Raw genomic sequence first — 17500 nt, 5'->3', positions numbered from 1 at the left:
GTTCGTCACGATAAGGAATAAAAATAAAACGCGGAAATATTGTTTATGTGTGTCTGTGTGTTATGCCCATTCAAAGAATCACCGTTAAAAAGTTGAAAAGTATGTGGTAAAGAAATAATAAAATAAAATGCAGCCTTATGTCAAGGTTTTTTAAAATAATAATAATAATAATAATAATAATAATAATAATAATAATAATAATAATAATAATAAAGAGCCACTAAGATGAACATCTACAAAATCTTTCTCGGTGACTTATCATCAGTCGATCATTTTGACGATGACTGACATTTAAAGAACGGAACACCTATTCCAGGACTGGTGATGACGCAACGTCCTGTCCTTGAAACTGACACCTGGCTGGCCCTGTCGACACTTGGTACGTAACGTATTATTTTTTGCAATAATTTTTTTTGGGGAAAGATTTACAATATAAGGACAAGACTTGACAGAAGACAATGCAAAATGTATAAAAAATACCAAAAGATGTAGTAGACTTCCAAATGAACTTGAAAATGCAATCAATCAATATAAAGATCTGTCAAGGCGATTAGCTTAGTTTCTTAAATGCTTGTGCCTTATTCATGCTTCATCAATGACGTCACTAGGTGAGCGTGGGTGTGCAGGCTGCTTCGAGTGACATCAGCTCTAGTTAGGGTACTGGGTTGTATCCATGAACCAGTTTACAGCTTCTTTGAAGAACATCGCGGTAATGTTTTCGTTTGATACACCCCAAGGACCGTAAATTAAATAAAGTTATAAAATAATGGTGAATCAAGATCTAGATCAGATACACATCAAATTTGACCTGATTTCATGGAGTATAGTGGATCTTCAAATAAGCAAAAAGACCCATAGCACTACTCATTTTTTCGTATGATACTAAAAACAAAAACCTTCGCACACATGCAGATATAAATAGCAAAACTATATAAAAAAAAAAACATTAACTGACTGGATAATTTCTGATAACACTTTTAAGACAAAGACAGTTTTAGTGAACAAATGCCTTTATTATAAGATGGTATAATATTCTTCGGTTTACCACAATTCATGGCCAGAATTCATGTATTGTCGGACAATATAAGATATAGTAACAACGTCCTGCTTTTCCTGCTTGTTATTTTCCTCCGTTTTATCATTCTTTTATTAATGTAGGTCAAGGCTGCAAATAAAGAGCTTCATTGGCCACAGCCTTTGGCAGAGTAATCGATTCCATGAATAAATCAAAAGACAGCACTCGTCGACTATATATAACTTGCACATGTTCTTTTTTGTTACACTTTAGGTGACGATATCTTGGGTGACGCACACAGAGGCGTGGGTGTGCTGTATATTTCACGAAATGACGGCTTAGCACCTTGTTCTACCTATTCAGAAAATGTTAAGTATATTTTTACTCAAAACCTTACAAGTAATATTAAATATATGTTATCATAACTGTAAATGAGGTTTGTTCGTGTACGTTATTACATATATTTTTTTTATATAATTTTGAAAATTATCCTAGTAAATAGTTATATCTTTTAATTCTAGGGCAATCGAGTTCTTGCAAACTATGTATTAATCCTCTTTTTCGATGATACATTCGGTGATACTGAAGTTGGTGTGATTTATATTGGAATAAAGAAACGAAGTTACATTTTCGTTACCTTGTTTGTTTGACTGTTTGTTAACATGTTTACGGAAAAAGTTACAGGTGATTGTTTTCGAAATGTTGCCTTTCATGGGTCAAAGTTCAAATAAGAGTTAAACTTTGGCCATAATGTTGAATTATACGATATAAAGACGTCATATCGTATATGTATATGTAATAAAATCAGTGAGTTCAAGACAATTTTAACACAGAGATTAATGGTTAATTTGAAAAACAAGATACAAGATCAAATTTCATATTTAGCAAATATAACCCACTAATATTGTCATTGGGAACCCACTATTATTGTCAGTGGGTCAAGTGAGGTCAAAGAAAAAAGGTTAAGGTAATAAAAAAAATCATCCTTTTTCATAGCTTCCGAAACATGCAAGACAAACTTCATCTTTGACTTACATAATTTTCCTAAAAATGACAGTGTGCAAAATGAGGTCAAGGCCATGTGGAAGCTCATTCTTTGAGGTCAAAAGCCAAGCAGGAAAGTAACCATGGTCATTGGTCTTAAATTATACAAGATAAAGAAAGCTCACATTTTCAGGATGGATGATTCCATAAAATGTCGATGTGTAAAGTGATGTTCCCAGTATGGTGATATTTAGAAGCAAATGGTCAAACATGACGTTCCTGAAAGGAGTCGCAGGGGAATAAAGAAGACTTAAAATAAGAGGAAGAAAAAGAGGTTAAACGTATCTTTTGTACTGTTATTAAATTAAGAGGTAAAGTCAAAGAAAAAGAGTAGAGGGTTATGCAGGGTATAGGTAGAGGACCACCAAACAAACAAAAAATAACCATTGGACGTCGTGCTTGTCTATAAGAACGACGTATGGAAAAATACACCGCACTTGTGATTTATTTCTCATTATAATGATTTTTATTCGTTTTGAAGTTTTAGAACAATATATGAACATATATGGATTTGTACTTTTCTAGGCGGATTGAATGTTCTAAAACATCTGTAACTCCTAATTTATCTCCCTTCAAAGCAATGATATCTAGATATTCTTTCAACACTTTCTACTTTATCTGAATACTCAGGATAATCAATCTCAGCCAAGTGTTCAAGTAGAACCTGACTTCGGAACTGTTGCCTCGTTAGGAAACATATTCCTGTCTCCACAAAACTCACTAATTTATGCTCTTCCTTAAACTCTTCAAAAATCAATTACATAAGTACCCTTGTGATATTTTTCACTGGGAGTCTTGATAGCTAACTAATTCTACTGAAGTCACGCCATACTGAAATTTGGCCCACTGACACCGTACTCACAACGTCTTTGAATTTCTCGGTTCCTCAACAACGCACACTTGAGAAGGAAACTTTTCTTTCAGCTTAATAATTTTAACTAATGTAGGAACTCGCGGTTGCAATTCAATATCTTCCAACAAAATCCTTTGAAAGATCTTCATGAATATCTTCACTCTCTAATGAATGTGTTACACATAAGTTCGACTGTGTCTTAGGTTTCTCACAAGTTTCTTTCCTGTGTATATATGGAACAAAACAACCCGACTCACCTATTGTAATCCCCTGAACTCCTGTGAAGAATGCTGATGTTATGTCGTGCATGAAGTGCTGTGTGTCCTAGCAAACCATTTCACCTAAGGCTAACTCTTCTATGACCAAAAATGATTCTACTATTGTCTTTCCACTGATACAAAGCGTAAGAAATGACGAACCTAAAATATTCAGTTTCCTCGCTTGTACATCACACACTGTCTCACTAGAAGGGACTAATTTGCACTCTGGAAACCTCGAGTGAAAAAGGTCAGCATTTACTGGTTAACTGAGCTAACAGAATCAATGAAAATATGAATTTCATTATGCCATTAGAATCCACTAATAATCGCCTAGGCTCCCAGTGACTCTACGACCTGATTAGTCATTATCCGTGTCTGTTTTCGAACTTTATCTTGTGAAAATTCTGCTGTTCCTTTGTGTATCTAGAACTTGCATCATGTGGAATTCTCCTGTCATATCTAGAAAAACCTCCCGTGACTTCCTGAATAATTCTACTCTTTCGTGGCTGGGCAAAATCTCCATCCATGATCTGAAGATTTGCAAACTGAACAATATCTCACTCTGCAATTTGATTTACTATGGCCTATTTTATCACAATTAAAACAACGTATCGTTGTGACTGATCTCTGGAATTTTCTTCGATTCTACTGCGGCACATATCTTCTCGCTAAGTTGCATCATTTCCGAATGCAGCGATCATCATTATTCTGTGGTTTGGACACTGCAGCTGATATTTTTGCACCTCCCCGTACAAAAACTACTGTCCAGTGTCGGGCATTTTACAGATTTTTGTTAATTCAGGCAAAACAAAAAGGATTCATCTGTATCCTGATCAATTCTCTTATCAAAACTATCTACACCATGATCTGGGACTGACGTTAAAAGGCAAGGCAAAGCGTAACAATCTTTCAAATTATCTATGAGATATTATTTCCAGTTACCCATGGAGAGCCTATTATAGATTTCTTTAACTCAACTACTGCATCAAATAAATTCGCACTGTATGTGACTAGAATCATTGCCCTTCTCTTATTTTGAGAAACTCTCGCAAATTCAACTGCGCATTCACGTTGAACTCCTCGCCATAAGTAGCTCGTAGAAATTTCTGCAGTTCATTCCAAGTTTTGCACCTTCTAACCCAAACTGCGTGCTCGCTTTCAATATCTCCTTTATCTAAATCCAGAAATGATTTAGCTTGCTAAAGCTTCTCAGCGCCATTCTGCAATTTTCTCTCAAATTCAGATAATTGTTCACTGACTCAATGAAAGTTTCTATATTTTGGGGTTGGCTTTCCATCCACTCTCAACCCTTTAAAATTTGTAATTCCCGCACAAATGTGTTCGTCACTTTATGCACCACAATTGATTGGGATGTGTTTATGCATCGTCCGGCATTTTGTGAGTAATCACACGCCCCTGGAGCGTAAATAACAACATAAAAAAAGAGAAACCAAAAGAACACTAGAGAAAGGTACAGTTACCCTCTAAAAAGGAGAATAGAAAACGGCGTTTCTGCGCAATCTACGAGAATGTGTACTTACCAATTTTGAAACAGAAAAACGAAGTACCTATCTTCAACTTGCTAACCTGTGACGTCACCCTGCATAGCTAAGCAAAAAAGACACCCAGCCGCTGTTTAGTTGAATCACTTATGTAATTAACTCACAACGCTCATTCACACTTATTTGGGTATTTTGTTAACCCCAAAATTGCTCTAGAGATCAACCAGATCTATTTCACAACTCCCCACTCCCAGTACTCGAATAGAAACGGAAAAAAGAGGAAAGGTTCCCGTGATTTCACATCGCAGAATCACTTCCACCTACTCAGTCATTCAACACTGACCCGTCGCCTTAGCTCTTAGGTGAAGTCGCCTATGCCTTGGGCATCAACGTTACCAATTAGTCTATTAGCAATCTCCCTCTTTCGCCATCATTAAAGACATCAAAATCATGCTGCCACCATTTAAAATCAAAAGACACCCGCTGCTGCCATTTCATTCAGACACGGCTGCCACCATTACATTCTGTAACGAGGACAGAATTAACACTCTTTTGAAAGTGTACGTAACGTGCTCCAACGATCTTTATTCATGGAACGGAGGCGTATGAACGTTCGCTCACGGCAACACTTACATCTATTTTTCTCCTCTCTCTCTCTCTCTCTCTCTCTCTCTCTCTCTCTCTCTCTCTCTCACCGTATCACCTCTCTCTCTCTCTCTCTCTCTGTGTATCGCCTCTCTCTCTCTCTCTCTCATCGCTTTCTCCGTTCACCCAATCGTAATCTCGCCATTCTCACCACAAATCAATTGGGGAATGGACTATTTGAAGAAACGCAATAGTTTCTACAAAAATAGGTTTATTATTCAAATAACCCAACAAGAAATGAATAAAACAAAGCAAAGATTAAAATGCATAATAAATGAAATATCGAGTTAGATAACTAAACTCTGAACTGTAAAACACTTCTGATTAAAGAAGTCTCACTATGGCTAATAGCCTGAAAATATCCAAACTCACACATACTCCCCAAATCAATAACTAGTCATGTCAAAAGCAGTTCACTACATGTTATTCGAAATAGTCCACACTATCCACTGACATCTGTCCACAGACATCTGTCTAAGAATTAAATATGATAGAAAACTCTAAAAATATATGAAAATGCAAAACACAATAATGGAAAGTGTAAAATGGCTGTGCCAAGATATGGCAAATGTAACATGACAAAACAATAATACAAAAAGAGGTGAATATTCATATTAAATCTCCTACACCAGTTCAAAAGTTCATAATGATTAGAAAATCATAGCAAAAATCACAAGTTCAATTTTCTCCCATAAAAACAGAGATTTCAAACTCTACCTTATCTGCTGATTCAAAGCCTGGATCCTCTCCAAAGCTACGTCTAGACAACTGCAGTTCTATCACGTTAATGAACGATCAAACTCACTTTTAGGGCAGATTTTGGCACAATCTAGATCAAATTAACGCACGTACTCACGAATATACATAACACTTGAAGATCACCTGACTGTCAATATTGGTTGAGGAACTGCAAACTATTTGTTGAACACAAAGATTTTAATTGAGCCTCTAATCTACTCCATCTGACTCCATAAATTTTTCATCACATCTTAAAGCATTGAAGCTATGAAATGCATATATGTGTCCTTTAAAACTTGTAGCAGCCATATTTTCTGAAATAGAGCTCTGGCCACTACATAAGAGCGTCTCGCTTCTCCTTAACGGCAAACCAAACAAAGCATATGTATAAAACATAACAGAATAGACATGCTCACTAGCAATGTCTACTGCACTGCAGCTTTAAGGACTGCTCTCATGACGCACTTCCAAAGTCACTGGGGTTGTGTTCTTAGAGCCTTTACATGTAATCTTACAAACACGAATAAGTTTTACTACTCCCACAACAAGAATTATCAGTAAATAGCTATTAAGACACTAAAATTGTCGGCATAATATATTCCTGATACTGAAACATCACGAATCGTCAATGTCTTCTCCAACGGTGGAACCGCCATTGGCACCTTGGCAGTACCTCCACTACCAATGCTCGCTATGCGATGACGCATAATTATCTTCCTCGAACTGTTGAATACAGCACGCTAAGTACGAAATTCCGTGACATCACACGCATGCAGCATCAAAACAGCTTGACTTCTTGAAGAACGAATACGTCGAATTTGTTGCTCGGCACATCATTGTAACTGCATACTCCTTGTAAAACACAGCAGGAAGAGTACTGTGGACTCCAATGTGTGGTAATCTCTGCAGGAACTGTCTAAAGTCACATTCTGTCGGAGTCTGTCTACAATCCAATGATATTTCACAACCACCCACAGACATAATCAGTTCAATGATAGTAATCACATTCAGTCTGCCCTGATCTACATCCAAAAGTATGTCGGAACCTGGAAGAAGGAAAAGGTTGCAAATTCAACAAAAAATGCAGATACATGCATCCTGTTGCCATGAAGAACGAAAATCAAAAGCAAATACATATAAAAAATCAAAGTAAAAAGGAAACAAACAAAGGGAAGAATAAAGAGTATGTGACGAAGGAAAAAAGCAAGCCAGCACCATGTTATGAAATGTCAGCACCACGATATGAGGCATCAGCACCCAGGTACAGTGCAACAAACCAATGTATCTACGATGCAAATGGATGGTGCAGATATGGAGATAGGTGCAGATACAAACACAAAATGAATAATTATGAAGATGGAAGATCAACTATTTTGGAAAAGTTGGATTTTTAAATGTCCGAAGTTATGGAAATGAAGTTCAAAAGAACAACATATCAAAGCAGGAAAGAGACATGAGAAAATCCTTATTATTACCCATATTAGAGAATGGGGATAAAACGCAAACCATCATAGTGATGAATTCACAGAGTTTAGTTTCGAGTAACTCAAAAAGAAAGATAGAGTTCTTAGAAGAACTAACCCAAACTGAAAAAATAGATATAATGAATATAAGCGAAACCTGGTACTCACAAGAGACTGGTAATGATGATCAGATAAAGGGTTTCCAAACTTATAGATCAGATAGAAAAAAATTGGAATCAAAGGGGAACCGCAATATATGGGAGAGACGTAAATCAAGGAAAAATCTGTTAGAAATATAGTAACACAGAATGTGAATTAATTGCAGTAGAATTTGAATCTGAAAAATTAGTAAACATTCTAATATACAGACCCCCGAATACTAAAGAGTGACATAATAATTGGCAAATTAGATGCTATATGTAGAAATCACAAAGACTGGACTCTACTCCTATCTGGAGACTTTAACTTTCCTTTCGTAGATTGGAAAGAACGAATAGGAGACTGGTTGTATTTATACATATAAAAAGGAGAGTAATAGTAGCGCAGAAGATAGGAGGCAATTTGAAAAGCGATTAGATATGCTACTAGAACATAACATTCAGCAAATAAATCACCTACCAACAAGAAAGGATAATATTTTAGACCTAGTAAGTATGAACAAGGTGAACTATGTTAAAGGAATAGTGTATAATACAAGTATTTTGGACCATAATGTCATAGAATTAACAGTTCGTTTCAAAGCACATGAAAAGAGAGATAAGCAAGAGAAGAGAAAATGGGAAGGATATGGAAAATACAATTTCTATAGTAAGAATATAAATTGGTCAAAAGTAAATGAAGAATTAAACAAAGACTGGGAAAACATATTTGTAAGTGATAATATACAGGTAAATACAGATATATTATATAAAATATTAGAGGAAATACTGGAAAAATATATACTGAAGAAGAAAAGTAAACATCAGTCACGCATACGAAGAGACAGAAGGATCTTGTTCCAGAAAATCAGAAAGTGGAAAAAAGGTCTTGCAAAAGAAAAGAATGCGTGGAAAGTGATGGAGCTAAAAAGTACGATAGAAAATGCAGAACAAAAGATTATACAGTGAAAAGAAAAAGAAAATCAGGACCTAGAAGAAAGGACCCTACAAAATATCAAACAAAACCCCAAAATTTTTTACTCACATGCAAAAAGGATGAATAAAATAAGAGTAGAAATAGGCCCTCTAAGAATTGAAGGGCGATTAACAAATGAAAAAAAGGATATATGTAACATTAGCAGAAAGATATAAGAGTGAATTCACACCTAAAATTGATAATGAAGATAATGATACAGAAATAAGAGATGAAAATAGTGAATATTTATCAGGCATAGATATTACTGAAGTCGATATTATGCAGGCTATTAATGAGATTAAAAATGGATCAGCAGCAGGACCTGATGGTGTTCCTGCCATTTTGTTAAAAAAAGTGGTTCATTCAACTGCAAAGCCGCTCGCAATATTATTAAGACAAAGCATAGATACAGGCAAGATTTATGATGAGCATAAATTAGTGTATATTACCCCAACTTTCAAAGGTGGATCAAGACTAGAGGCAAGTAATTATAGGCCTGTGAGTCTGACATCTCATATTATGAAAGTTTACGAAAGGGTAATGAAAAAATATATAATGAAACATTTAATATAGGACATCATGGTTTTGTACCCGGAAGAAGTACACAAACTCAACTGTTAGTCCACCATGAAAGCATATATAAAAATATGATAAACGAAAAAGATACAGATGTGGTTTACCTAGACCTTGCAAAAGCTTTTGACAAGGTAGACCATAATATATTAGTGAAAAAAATGAGAAAACATAACATTGTGGATAAAGCAGGAAGATGGATAAAAGAATTTTTGCAAAACAGAAAACAGATAATGATTGCTGACAATGAGAAATCGGATGAAGCTACGGTAATATCCAGTGTGCCACAAGGTCCTCTCTTAGCTGCACTGCTGTTTGTGATTATGATTGCAGACATAGACAGTAATTTTAAGGACTCGGCAGTGAGAAGTTTCGCTGATGACACAAGAATAAGTAGAGATTAATTGTGATGAAGATAGGAACTCGCTACAAAGAGACCTAAACAATATATATAAATGGGCAGAGGTAAATAGGATGGTATTTAACTCTGATAAATTTGAATCAGTAAACTATGGCGATAAAGAACGAATGCTATATGCATATAAAGGACCTGATAATGAGACAATCACAAATAAGGAAGCAGTTAAAGACCTTGAATAGGAATATGTTATGCAATGACCAAATAGCAATACTATTGGCAAAAATACAAAGCAAAAATGGGAATGTTGTTCCAGCACTTCAAAACAAGAAAAGCCGAACACATGATTATGCTTTATAAAACGTAGGTACGTAGTCCACTTGAATATTGCAATATAATATGGTACCCACACTATCAAAAGGATATTGCTCAAATAGAGAGTGTACAAAGGTCCTTTACAGCTAGAATAGAAGAAGTTAAGGACCTTGACTACTGGGAAAGACTACAGTTCTTGAATTTATATAGTCTTGAAAGGAGAAGAGAATGCTATATGATTATCCAGGCATGGAAACAGATAGAAGGAATTACTGAAAACATCATGGAGCTAAAAATATCAGAAAGAGCAAGCAGAGGTAGATTAATAGTGCCCAAAACTATACCAGGAAAACTAAGGAAAGCACACAGGATATGAATCCACCATGCACCAGCATCGATAATGCAGCGTCTATTCAATGCGCTACCAGTTTATCTGAGAAACATATCAGGAGTGAACGTAGATGTGTTTAAGAATAAGCTCGACAAATATCTAAGATGCATCCCGGACCAACCAAGACTGGAAGATGCAAAATATACCAGAAGATGTCTTAGCAATTCTCTGGTAGACATCAGAGGTGCCTCACACTGAGGGACCTGGGGCAGCCTGAACTAACTGTAAGGTCTGTGAGGTAAGGTCATCCCGCGGCAGGATCAGAGCATCATGGAGTCATGGGGCATGATACAAGACCTCCTCACCCTCCCAGACACCGACGGCACCGGAAAACAAAACGAAATAAGCCTGTCGTGGGAGCTCCTTCTTTGTCAGCTCCTCCTGGAGGTCCAGACGCAAATCCTGGGCCATGTCCCTCGACGACCTGATCCGCACAGTGCAGAACCTGTCGGACTCCGTGAGGGCAACGAAGCGGTTACCAGCACCCGCACTACCAGTCAGCACCATCCAGCAGGAGGAAGGCGCAGAGCAGGAGGTCAACGTCGTCACCAGGAGGCGCCCAGCACCTCAAAACAGGCGGAATTCTCCAGGGCTTTGCCACTACCACAGGCGGTTTAGCATGGACGCCCGGAACTACCTGCCGCCCTGTTCATTCGCCTGTTCAAAAAAATGGGGGAGGTGGCGGCCAGCAGGACAGGCCGCCATGGCAGCAAAAGAACCCAGGGGCCCAGAACCAGCAGGCTTCTACGTCTACGGCACCGTTTCCGGCAGGATGTTGCTGGTTGACAAGGGGGCCGTTAGATCAATCTTCCCAGCATCCAGAGAGGACCTCAAGCGAGAACCGGACCCGACTGCCTTCCTGACGGCCACCAACGGGTACCCCATCCCCTCCTACGGCACCAGGCCCCTGTCGATCTCCATCCTTGGCTGGAGATATTCCTAGGACTTCGTCGTCTCGGACGTAAGGACCCCGCTCCTGGGTTCGGATTTCCTTGCTCACTTCGGGCTGGCAGTTGACGTCAGTCGGAAGCGCCTCCTCGACACTGACTCCTGCCAGTCTCTCCCATTGGCAATGGGACCCAAGGCGGCAACCATCTGCTCCGCCACCCATCACCAGTACTCACAGCTGCTGACGGAGTTCCCGGACGTTTTCAGGCCCGAGCTCCGCCAAGTCCCCGGGGCCCCAGCCAAACATGGCATATATCATCACATAAAGACAAAGGGCCCCCCTGCACATGCGAGGTTCCGGAGGCTTCCCCCGCGGCGCCTTCAGGAGGCCAAGAACGCATTCGCCGAAATGGAGTGGATGGGAATCTGCAAGAAGGCCTCCAGTCCGTGGGCTTCCCCCTCCACACGGTGCATAAACCGGACAGCTCCTGGAGACCCTGTGGCGACTACAGGCGGCTTAACCTCTCAACGGAACCTGACCATTACCCCCTGCCAAACATGCAGGACCTCACGCTTCCTTCCATGGGGCCAAAATATTCACTAAGTTGGATCTCTTGAAATCCTATTTTCAGGTACCAGTCACACCAGAGGACATACCAAAGACTGCCATCATCATGCCTTTTGGGTCCTACGTGTTTGCCTTCTCCACCTTCAGCCTGAGGAACGCCAGGGCGACCTTCCAGCGGCTCATGGACAGCATCCTGGGGACCTGAAGTTCTGCGTCTGCTACGTAGATGATATCCTTATATTTTCCAGGTCCCACAATGAGCACCAGAAACACATCCGGGCAGTCCTGCAGCGCTTACAGGAGAACGGCCTCATCGTACGTTTTGACAAGTGCATCTTCGGCGTCCAAAAAGCCGACTTCCTGGGCCACGAGGTATCCCAGGAGGGTGTCCGCCCGCTCACATCCAAAGTCGCAGCTGTCACCAGGTTCCCCATCCCCACCTCCGTCAAGGCCGTCCAGGAGTCCCTCGGGATGGTGAACTACTACAGGAGGTTCATGCTCGGGGTCGCACACATCACGGCCCCCCTGACGTAAACTCTGAAAGGCCAACCAAAGTCCTTGTTGTGGGGACCCAGCCAGCAGCTGGCCTTCTCCCTGACGAAGGCCGCCCTCGCCGAGGCAACTGCCTTGGCCCACCAGGATCCCAACGCACCCCTCCAGCTGACAACGGATGCCAGCAACGTCACCTGTGGTGCTGCCTTGGAGCAGGTCATCGACGGAGCCCCGCAGCCCATCACATTATTCAGCAAGAAGTTCAACGCTCCAGAGGCCCGCTACAGCACCTTCGACAGGGAACTCTGCGCAGTATACCGTGTAGTCCGACACTTCAAGTTCGTCTTGGAGGGCACGCCCTTCACAATCTACATGGACCACCAGCTGCTGGTACACGCCTTCACCAAGCAGGGGGAAGCATGGTCTTCCAGGCAGCAGCGGCATCTCTCGGCCATCGCCGAGTTCACCTGCTCCATCAAGTACCTCCCTGGCAGGAAGAACCCTGTGGCGGACGCCCTTTCCAGAGTCGAGCTAAACGCGGTGCAGCTCGGGATCAACTGCGAAGACCTCGCCAGGGAGCAGGCTGCCGACCCAGAGACCCCAGCCTACCACACCGCCATCATATCCCTGGAGTGGCGGGACGTGGCCCTCGCCCCCGGGGGCCCAAGTCTGCTCTGCGACGTCAGTACCGGCCAGCCCCACCCCCTGATGCCAGCCTCCTGCTGCTGCCAGGTATTCGACATCATCCACGGCCTCTCACACCCCTCCGGCAGGACGACGGCCAAGCTGCTGTCAGGGAAGTTCATCTGGCACGGAGTGCAAAAGGACACGAGAACCTGGGCAAGGCAGTGCCTGCAGTGCCAAACCAGCAAGGTGGGATGTCACACCGAGTCCGGGGTAGGAGAGTTCCTGCAGCCAGAGTGACGCTTCGGCCACATTCACATCGATGTCATCGGGCCCCTTCCCCCATCAGGCGGGTCCAGATACCCCCTGATGGTGGTAGACCACTCAACGCGGTGGCCCGAAGCCACGCCAATGCAAGAAGCCAGCGCATGTGCCGAGGCCCTGCTCTCCAGTTGGATCAGCCGCTTCGGTGTCCCAGAACACATCACAACTGACAGGGTTCCCACCTTCCTGCCCAAATTGTGGTCCGCCCTGGCTCAGCTGCTGGGGACAACACATCACATCACCGCGGCCTACAACCCAGTGGACAATGGCTTTGTCAAGCGCCCTGAAGGCGTCCCTTATGGCCCGTTGCAATGCTGAGGACTGGAAGCACCAGCTGCCATGGGTCCTCTTCAGGTTGAGAACTGCCCCCAGGGCCGACGGCGCCCCTTCCACGACTGAGAAAACCTACGGCGAGTCCCTCGTGGTTCGGGCGAGCTTGCGACAGAGGATCGCCACAACCCATTGGTCCAGAGGCTTCGCGACAAAGTTGGCAAGTTTTCCCCCTGCAAGTGGACATACACCGACAGGTCGGCCACCTTCACGCCGCCCGGGCTGGCCTCCACCACCCACGTCTTCGTCAGGGATGACGCTGTCTGCCCGCCACTGACCAGGCCCTACAAGCAAGGGTGGCAGTACGGTACGGTATGGTACGGAATTACGGTATGGTATGGTATTTTTCCACCTGCAAGAACGGTACGAAATTACGGTACTATATTACTTTTTAAGTACGGTATGGTACGAAATTATGTTATTTTTTCCGTACCTTTTCCGTACTCATTCCATACTTATTTATTCCAATGTGTCTGCCCACATCCCGGATAAACTTGATGACAAATATTGACTTTTTGATAGGGTAACCTCATTTTTTTCCCTGACGAATGTTTTAAGATGAACCTTGTCTTTCCAGGAAATTCAAATTTTAAGGAAATTCACAGGAACTCGACAGATTTTAAGGAAATACTAAGGAAATTGGCATTCAAATTTGATTATTGGGAAAGATCATATTTAATATAGCTAAAAAGATTAAATAGAAAAAGAGGTAAACAAGGCAATAATGCATGATGCAATACTTTCTGACAACAAGGAACACTGTCTGCATGTCGAGGACAGGACAGGTGAAAACATAGATGTGATTGATCAGCTTTGAATGCAAGTGACAAAAACAATGAAGCCTGTGAGCAAGTAAGCACTGGCATACATGACATTAAGCAAGCGGTACAGAACTTTGGCAGCTGTAAGCAAGGTGATAGGAATGTAGACATTTTCATATGGTGGCAATGTCATCCACATCGAGACTTGAAGGAACTGGCCGAAGTGGCAGTGGCTCTTCCTGTCACTTAGCTCAGGCTAGTGTAGAGCGTACTTTTTCAGGTTCACGGTATATCCTTGATGAACTTCAGCTAGGGCTCAAAGAGGATATAGTTGAATCTGTTATGTTCCTGCGTTGCAACACCTAATAAATAATCAAAGGACCAGTTTATGGATGTGAGATTCAATTTTTACTTAAAAGAACAATGATTGAAAATACTGAACCTTTTTGTTTATCTGTAGGTGAATGCTAATTTTTTTTTAAATGATATCTCTACACCCAAAAATATTATCAAAAGACTTATGTTTATTAATGTGAATTAATGTTCATTTTAAAAAATAGGTGAATGATGATAATGAAGTTTTTGTTTATGTATCTGTGGAAGTTATAGTCCATTCATAATAAAGTACGAGGCCAATGTTGACATCTCTTTAGTATTTCCTATTATTGTAGCCTATTATAGGTTAATTGCTTTGATTAATTACAATTCTATGATAAAAATGCAAATGTGTATATTATATGTAGGTTCAAAAGGGCTGCACATGCTAACAGGAGCAAAAATAATTGTATGCCTAACAAAGTTTTGCAGCCTTGCTTCACCTCTGGCTCTAAAGAGTGCCAGAATGTAATAAAATGGTAAACCTACTCGAAAATAAAAATATAGTAAATCTCTCTCTCTCTGACACACACACACACACATACTTAACATATTTATAGTAATCTCCACTAATTGCAAAAAAGTTAAAAAGCTTAATATAGTAGCCTAAGTGAGTATTGAAACTGGAGGAGGAATTGTTTGCAAGGATAATATTATTGATAAATTTTCACAGAAATGTAATGGCAGAGGTACGAAATCAGGTACGAAATTACGGAACGAAATTTTCTTTTATCGTACCAGTACGGTACGGTTCTTTAGGTACAGTACAAAATTACGGAACGATATTTTTAAGCTATCAGAATTACAATATTTTTTCCATACCGTACCGTACTGCCACCCTTGCCTACAGGGGACCCTTCCGCATGCTGGAGCGGAACAATAAGGTGTTCCTGCTCGCACTTCACGGGAGGAACGATTGGGTGTCAATAGACCGGGTCAAGCCCGCCCTCCTGGAGGAGGACACAGAAGTCACCGCATTGCACCCTCCACCTGGTCAGCCTTCGCCACAGCCAGGCCCTCTTAAGGGGAGGGCACACGGCCTCCCCCGAAAAAGCCCACCCACACCCGCAGTCAGGCACCCCCACACAGAGGGTGTTCCCCCGATGTCCTCACACAGCTGTGGCACCCTTCAGCGCCCCAGCAGATACGCCGACTAATCAGACGTTACCCACGTCTTGGGGGGAGGGGAGTATTTGTAAAGTCATCTGTAAAGTCATTTGTAAGGTCTCTGCTGAGCAAGTTTTCTGTGGAGACATCCCATTTTCTTTGTCTCTACAATTAGTCACGCCTAACGTGGCAGGTCACGTAAATTCAATCATTTAAACTATGTATATATTTGTTTACCTGTTATCAATCATTGTGTATCGTATGTTTCTTGTTTCTTCTTTCACAGGCATCAAGATTGTATCCAATTTCACTTGTCTATTTTCACATTGTAAAGTGTACTTGATCGCTGTATTTATTGTTATTTATTATCGACCTCAGGTCACTGAGGCTCCCATTGTATTCCGCGGTGTGACGCCAGTCTGCCGCTATATAAACCGCCTGGATCATGAAAAAATTAGCAGTTCTCTTTCACCTGCTCATTTTTTGCACCTCTTAAAGTATGAAAGGAAAGAGTAGAGAGGTGGCGGAGATGATGAATACGAGGAGAGTTGACATCTTGTGTGTGCAAGAAACAAGATGGAGAGGGAACAAGGCAAAGGAAATAAGAAGAGGATGTAAGCTCCTGTACAGTGGAGCAGAGGAGAATGGTAGAAGTGGAGTAGGCATCATTGTAAACAGTGAACTGAAGGAAAAAGTGGTAGAAGTCAAAAGAAGTGGTAGTCGGATAATGAAGGTCAAATTAATGTTATCAGAAGAAGTCCTAAATGTGATAAGTGCTTATGCCCCACAAGCTGGATGTGATGAGGAAGAGATGTCAATGTTTTGGCGGGAGTTGGACGAAGTATTAACATCAATCTCAGAGGAAGAGAGAGTTGTATTGGGTGGAGACTTGAATGGACATATAGGTACAGATAGAAGAGTGACTTCAAGAATCCATGGAGGACTAGGAATGGGGGAGAGGAACGAAGAAGGCGAAGGCATTATAGACTTTGCAGTGGCATTTGATATGGCACTAATTAATTCGTTCTTTATGAAGAAAGATTATGTGACATATAGAAGTGGTGGAAGAGATGGTCAAATTGATTTTCTGCTCTGTAGGAGACAACACCTTAAGGAAGTAAAGGATTGTAAAGTGATATATGGAGAGAATGTTGGCCAACAACATAAGCTGGTGGCTGTGGACCTTTCAATTCAAAAAGGGACAAAGGGAAAGAGGAAAAGTAACCCTAAGATCAAATGGTGGGAGCTAGAGAAGGCAGAAAATGTGGAGTTGAGATCTAGGTTTAAGGAGAATGTTCTGAGAGAAATAAAGTTGGAAGATGATGTAAATGATTGGTGGGAGTTTAACAGCAATGTGATCCTAAGGTATGGGGAGGAAATTTTAGGCAAAACATCAGGCAAAGGTCCCCCAAAAGATAAAGAAAGTTGTTGGTGGAATAAAGACACACAAGACAAGATCAAGAAAAAGAAAGAATCCCAAAAGAACTATGATAAACACAAAACAGAAGAAAATGAGCAAATATCAAAAGAAGCAAAGAAAGTTGCAAAACAATAAGTTGCCAGAGCCAAGGCTGCTGCTTTCAATGATTTGTATGAGAATGTTGACACACCGGAGGGCCAAAGAAACATCCACAGGATAGCCAAAGCTAGAGACAAAGCAACAAAAGACCTCACACACATTAAGCAAATTAAAGATGGAAATGGTAAGATTCTAACAAAAGAGGAGGAAATTAAAAGTCGATGAAGCGAGTATTTTGAAAT

General features: G+C 41.1%; 2 protein-coding genes across 2 annotated transcripts in view; both read left to right on the top strand.

The window, feature by feature from the left end:
* The first annotated feature begins 13431 nt into the window (after positions 1-13431).
* On the top strand, positions 13432-15789 carry LOC136844094 (uncharacterized). Its single transcript, XM_067113108.1, has 3 exons — positions 13432-13652; positions 13694-13831; positions 15483-15789. Exons 1-3 carry the CDS (start codon positions 13432-13434, stop codon positions 15787-15789), a joined length of 666 nt encoding a protein of 221 aa, XP_066969209.1.
* A 479-nt stretch (positions 15790-16268) lies between these two features.
* LOC136844093 (craniofacial development protein 2-like) overlaps positions 16269-17500 on the top strand; it is a 1409-nt gene continuing 177 nt past the window's right edge. Inside the window, exon 1 of the mRNA XM_067113107.1 lies at positions 16269-17104. Coding sequence (XP_066969208.1) covers positions 16269-17104 — 836 coding nt within the window. The remainder of the gene's footprint in view (positions 17105-17500) is intronic.

Source organism: Macrobrachium rosenbergii, chromosome 12 (genome assembly GCF_040412425.1).
Source record: "Macrobrachium rosenbergii isolate ZJJX-2024 chromosome 12, ASM4041242v1, whole genome shotgun sequence".
In the NCBI taxonomy this organism is placed as follows: Eukaryota; Metazoa; Arthropoda; class Malacostraca; order Decapoda; family Palaemonidae; genus Macrobrachium; species Macrobrachium rosenbergii.
The sequence above is the reverse complement of the archived record's forward strand: the minus strand, read 5'-3'. Positions and strand labels throughout refer to the sequence as shown.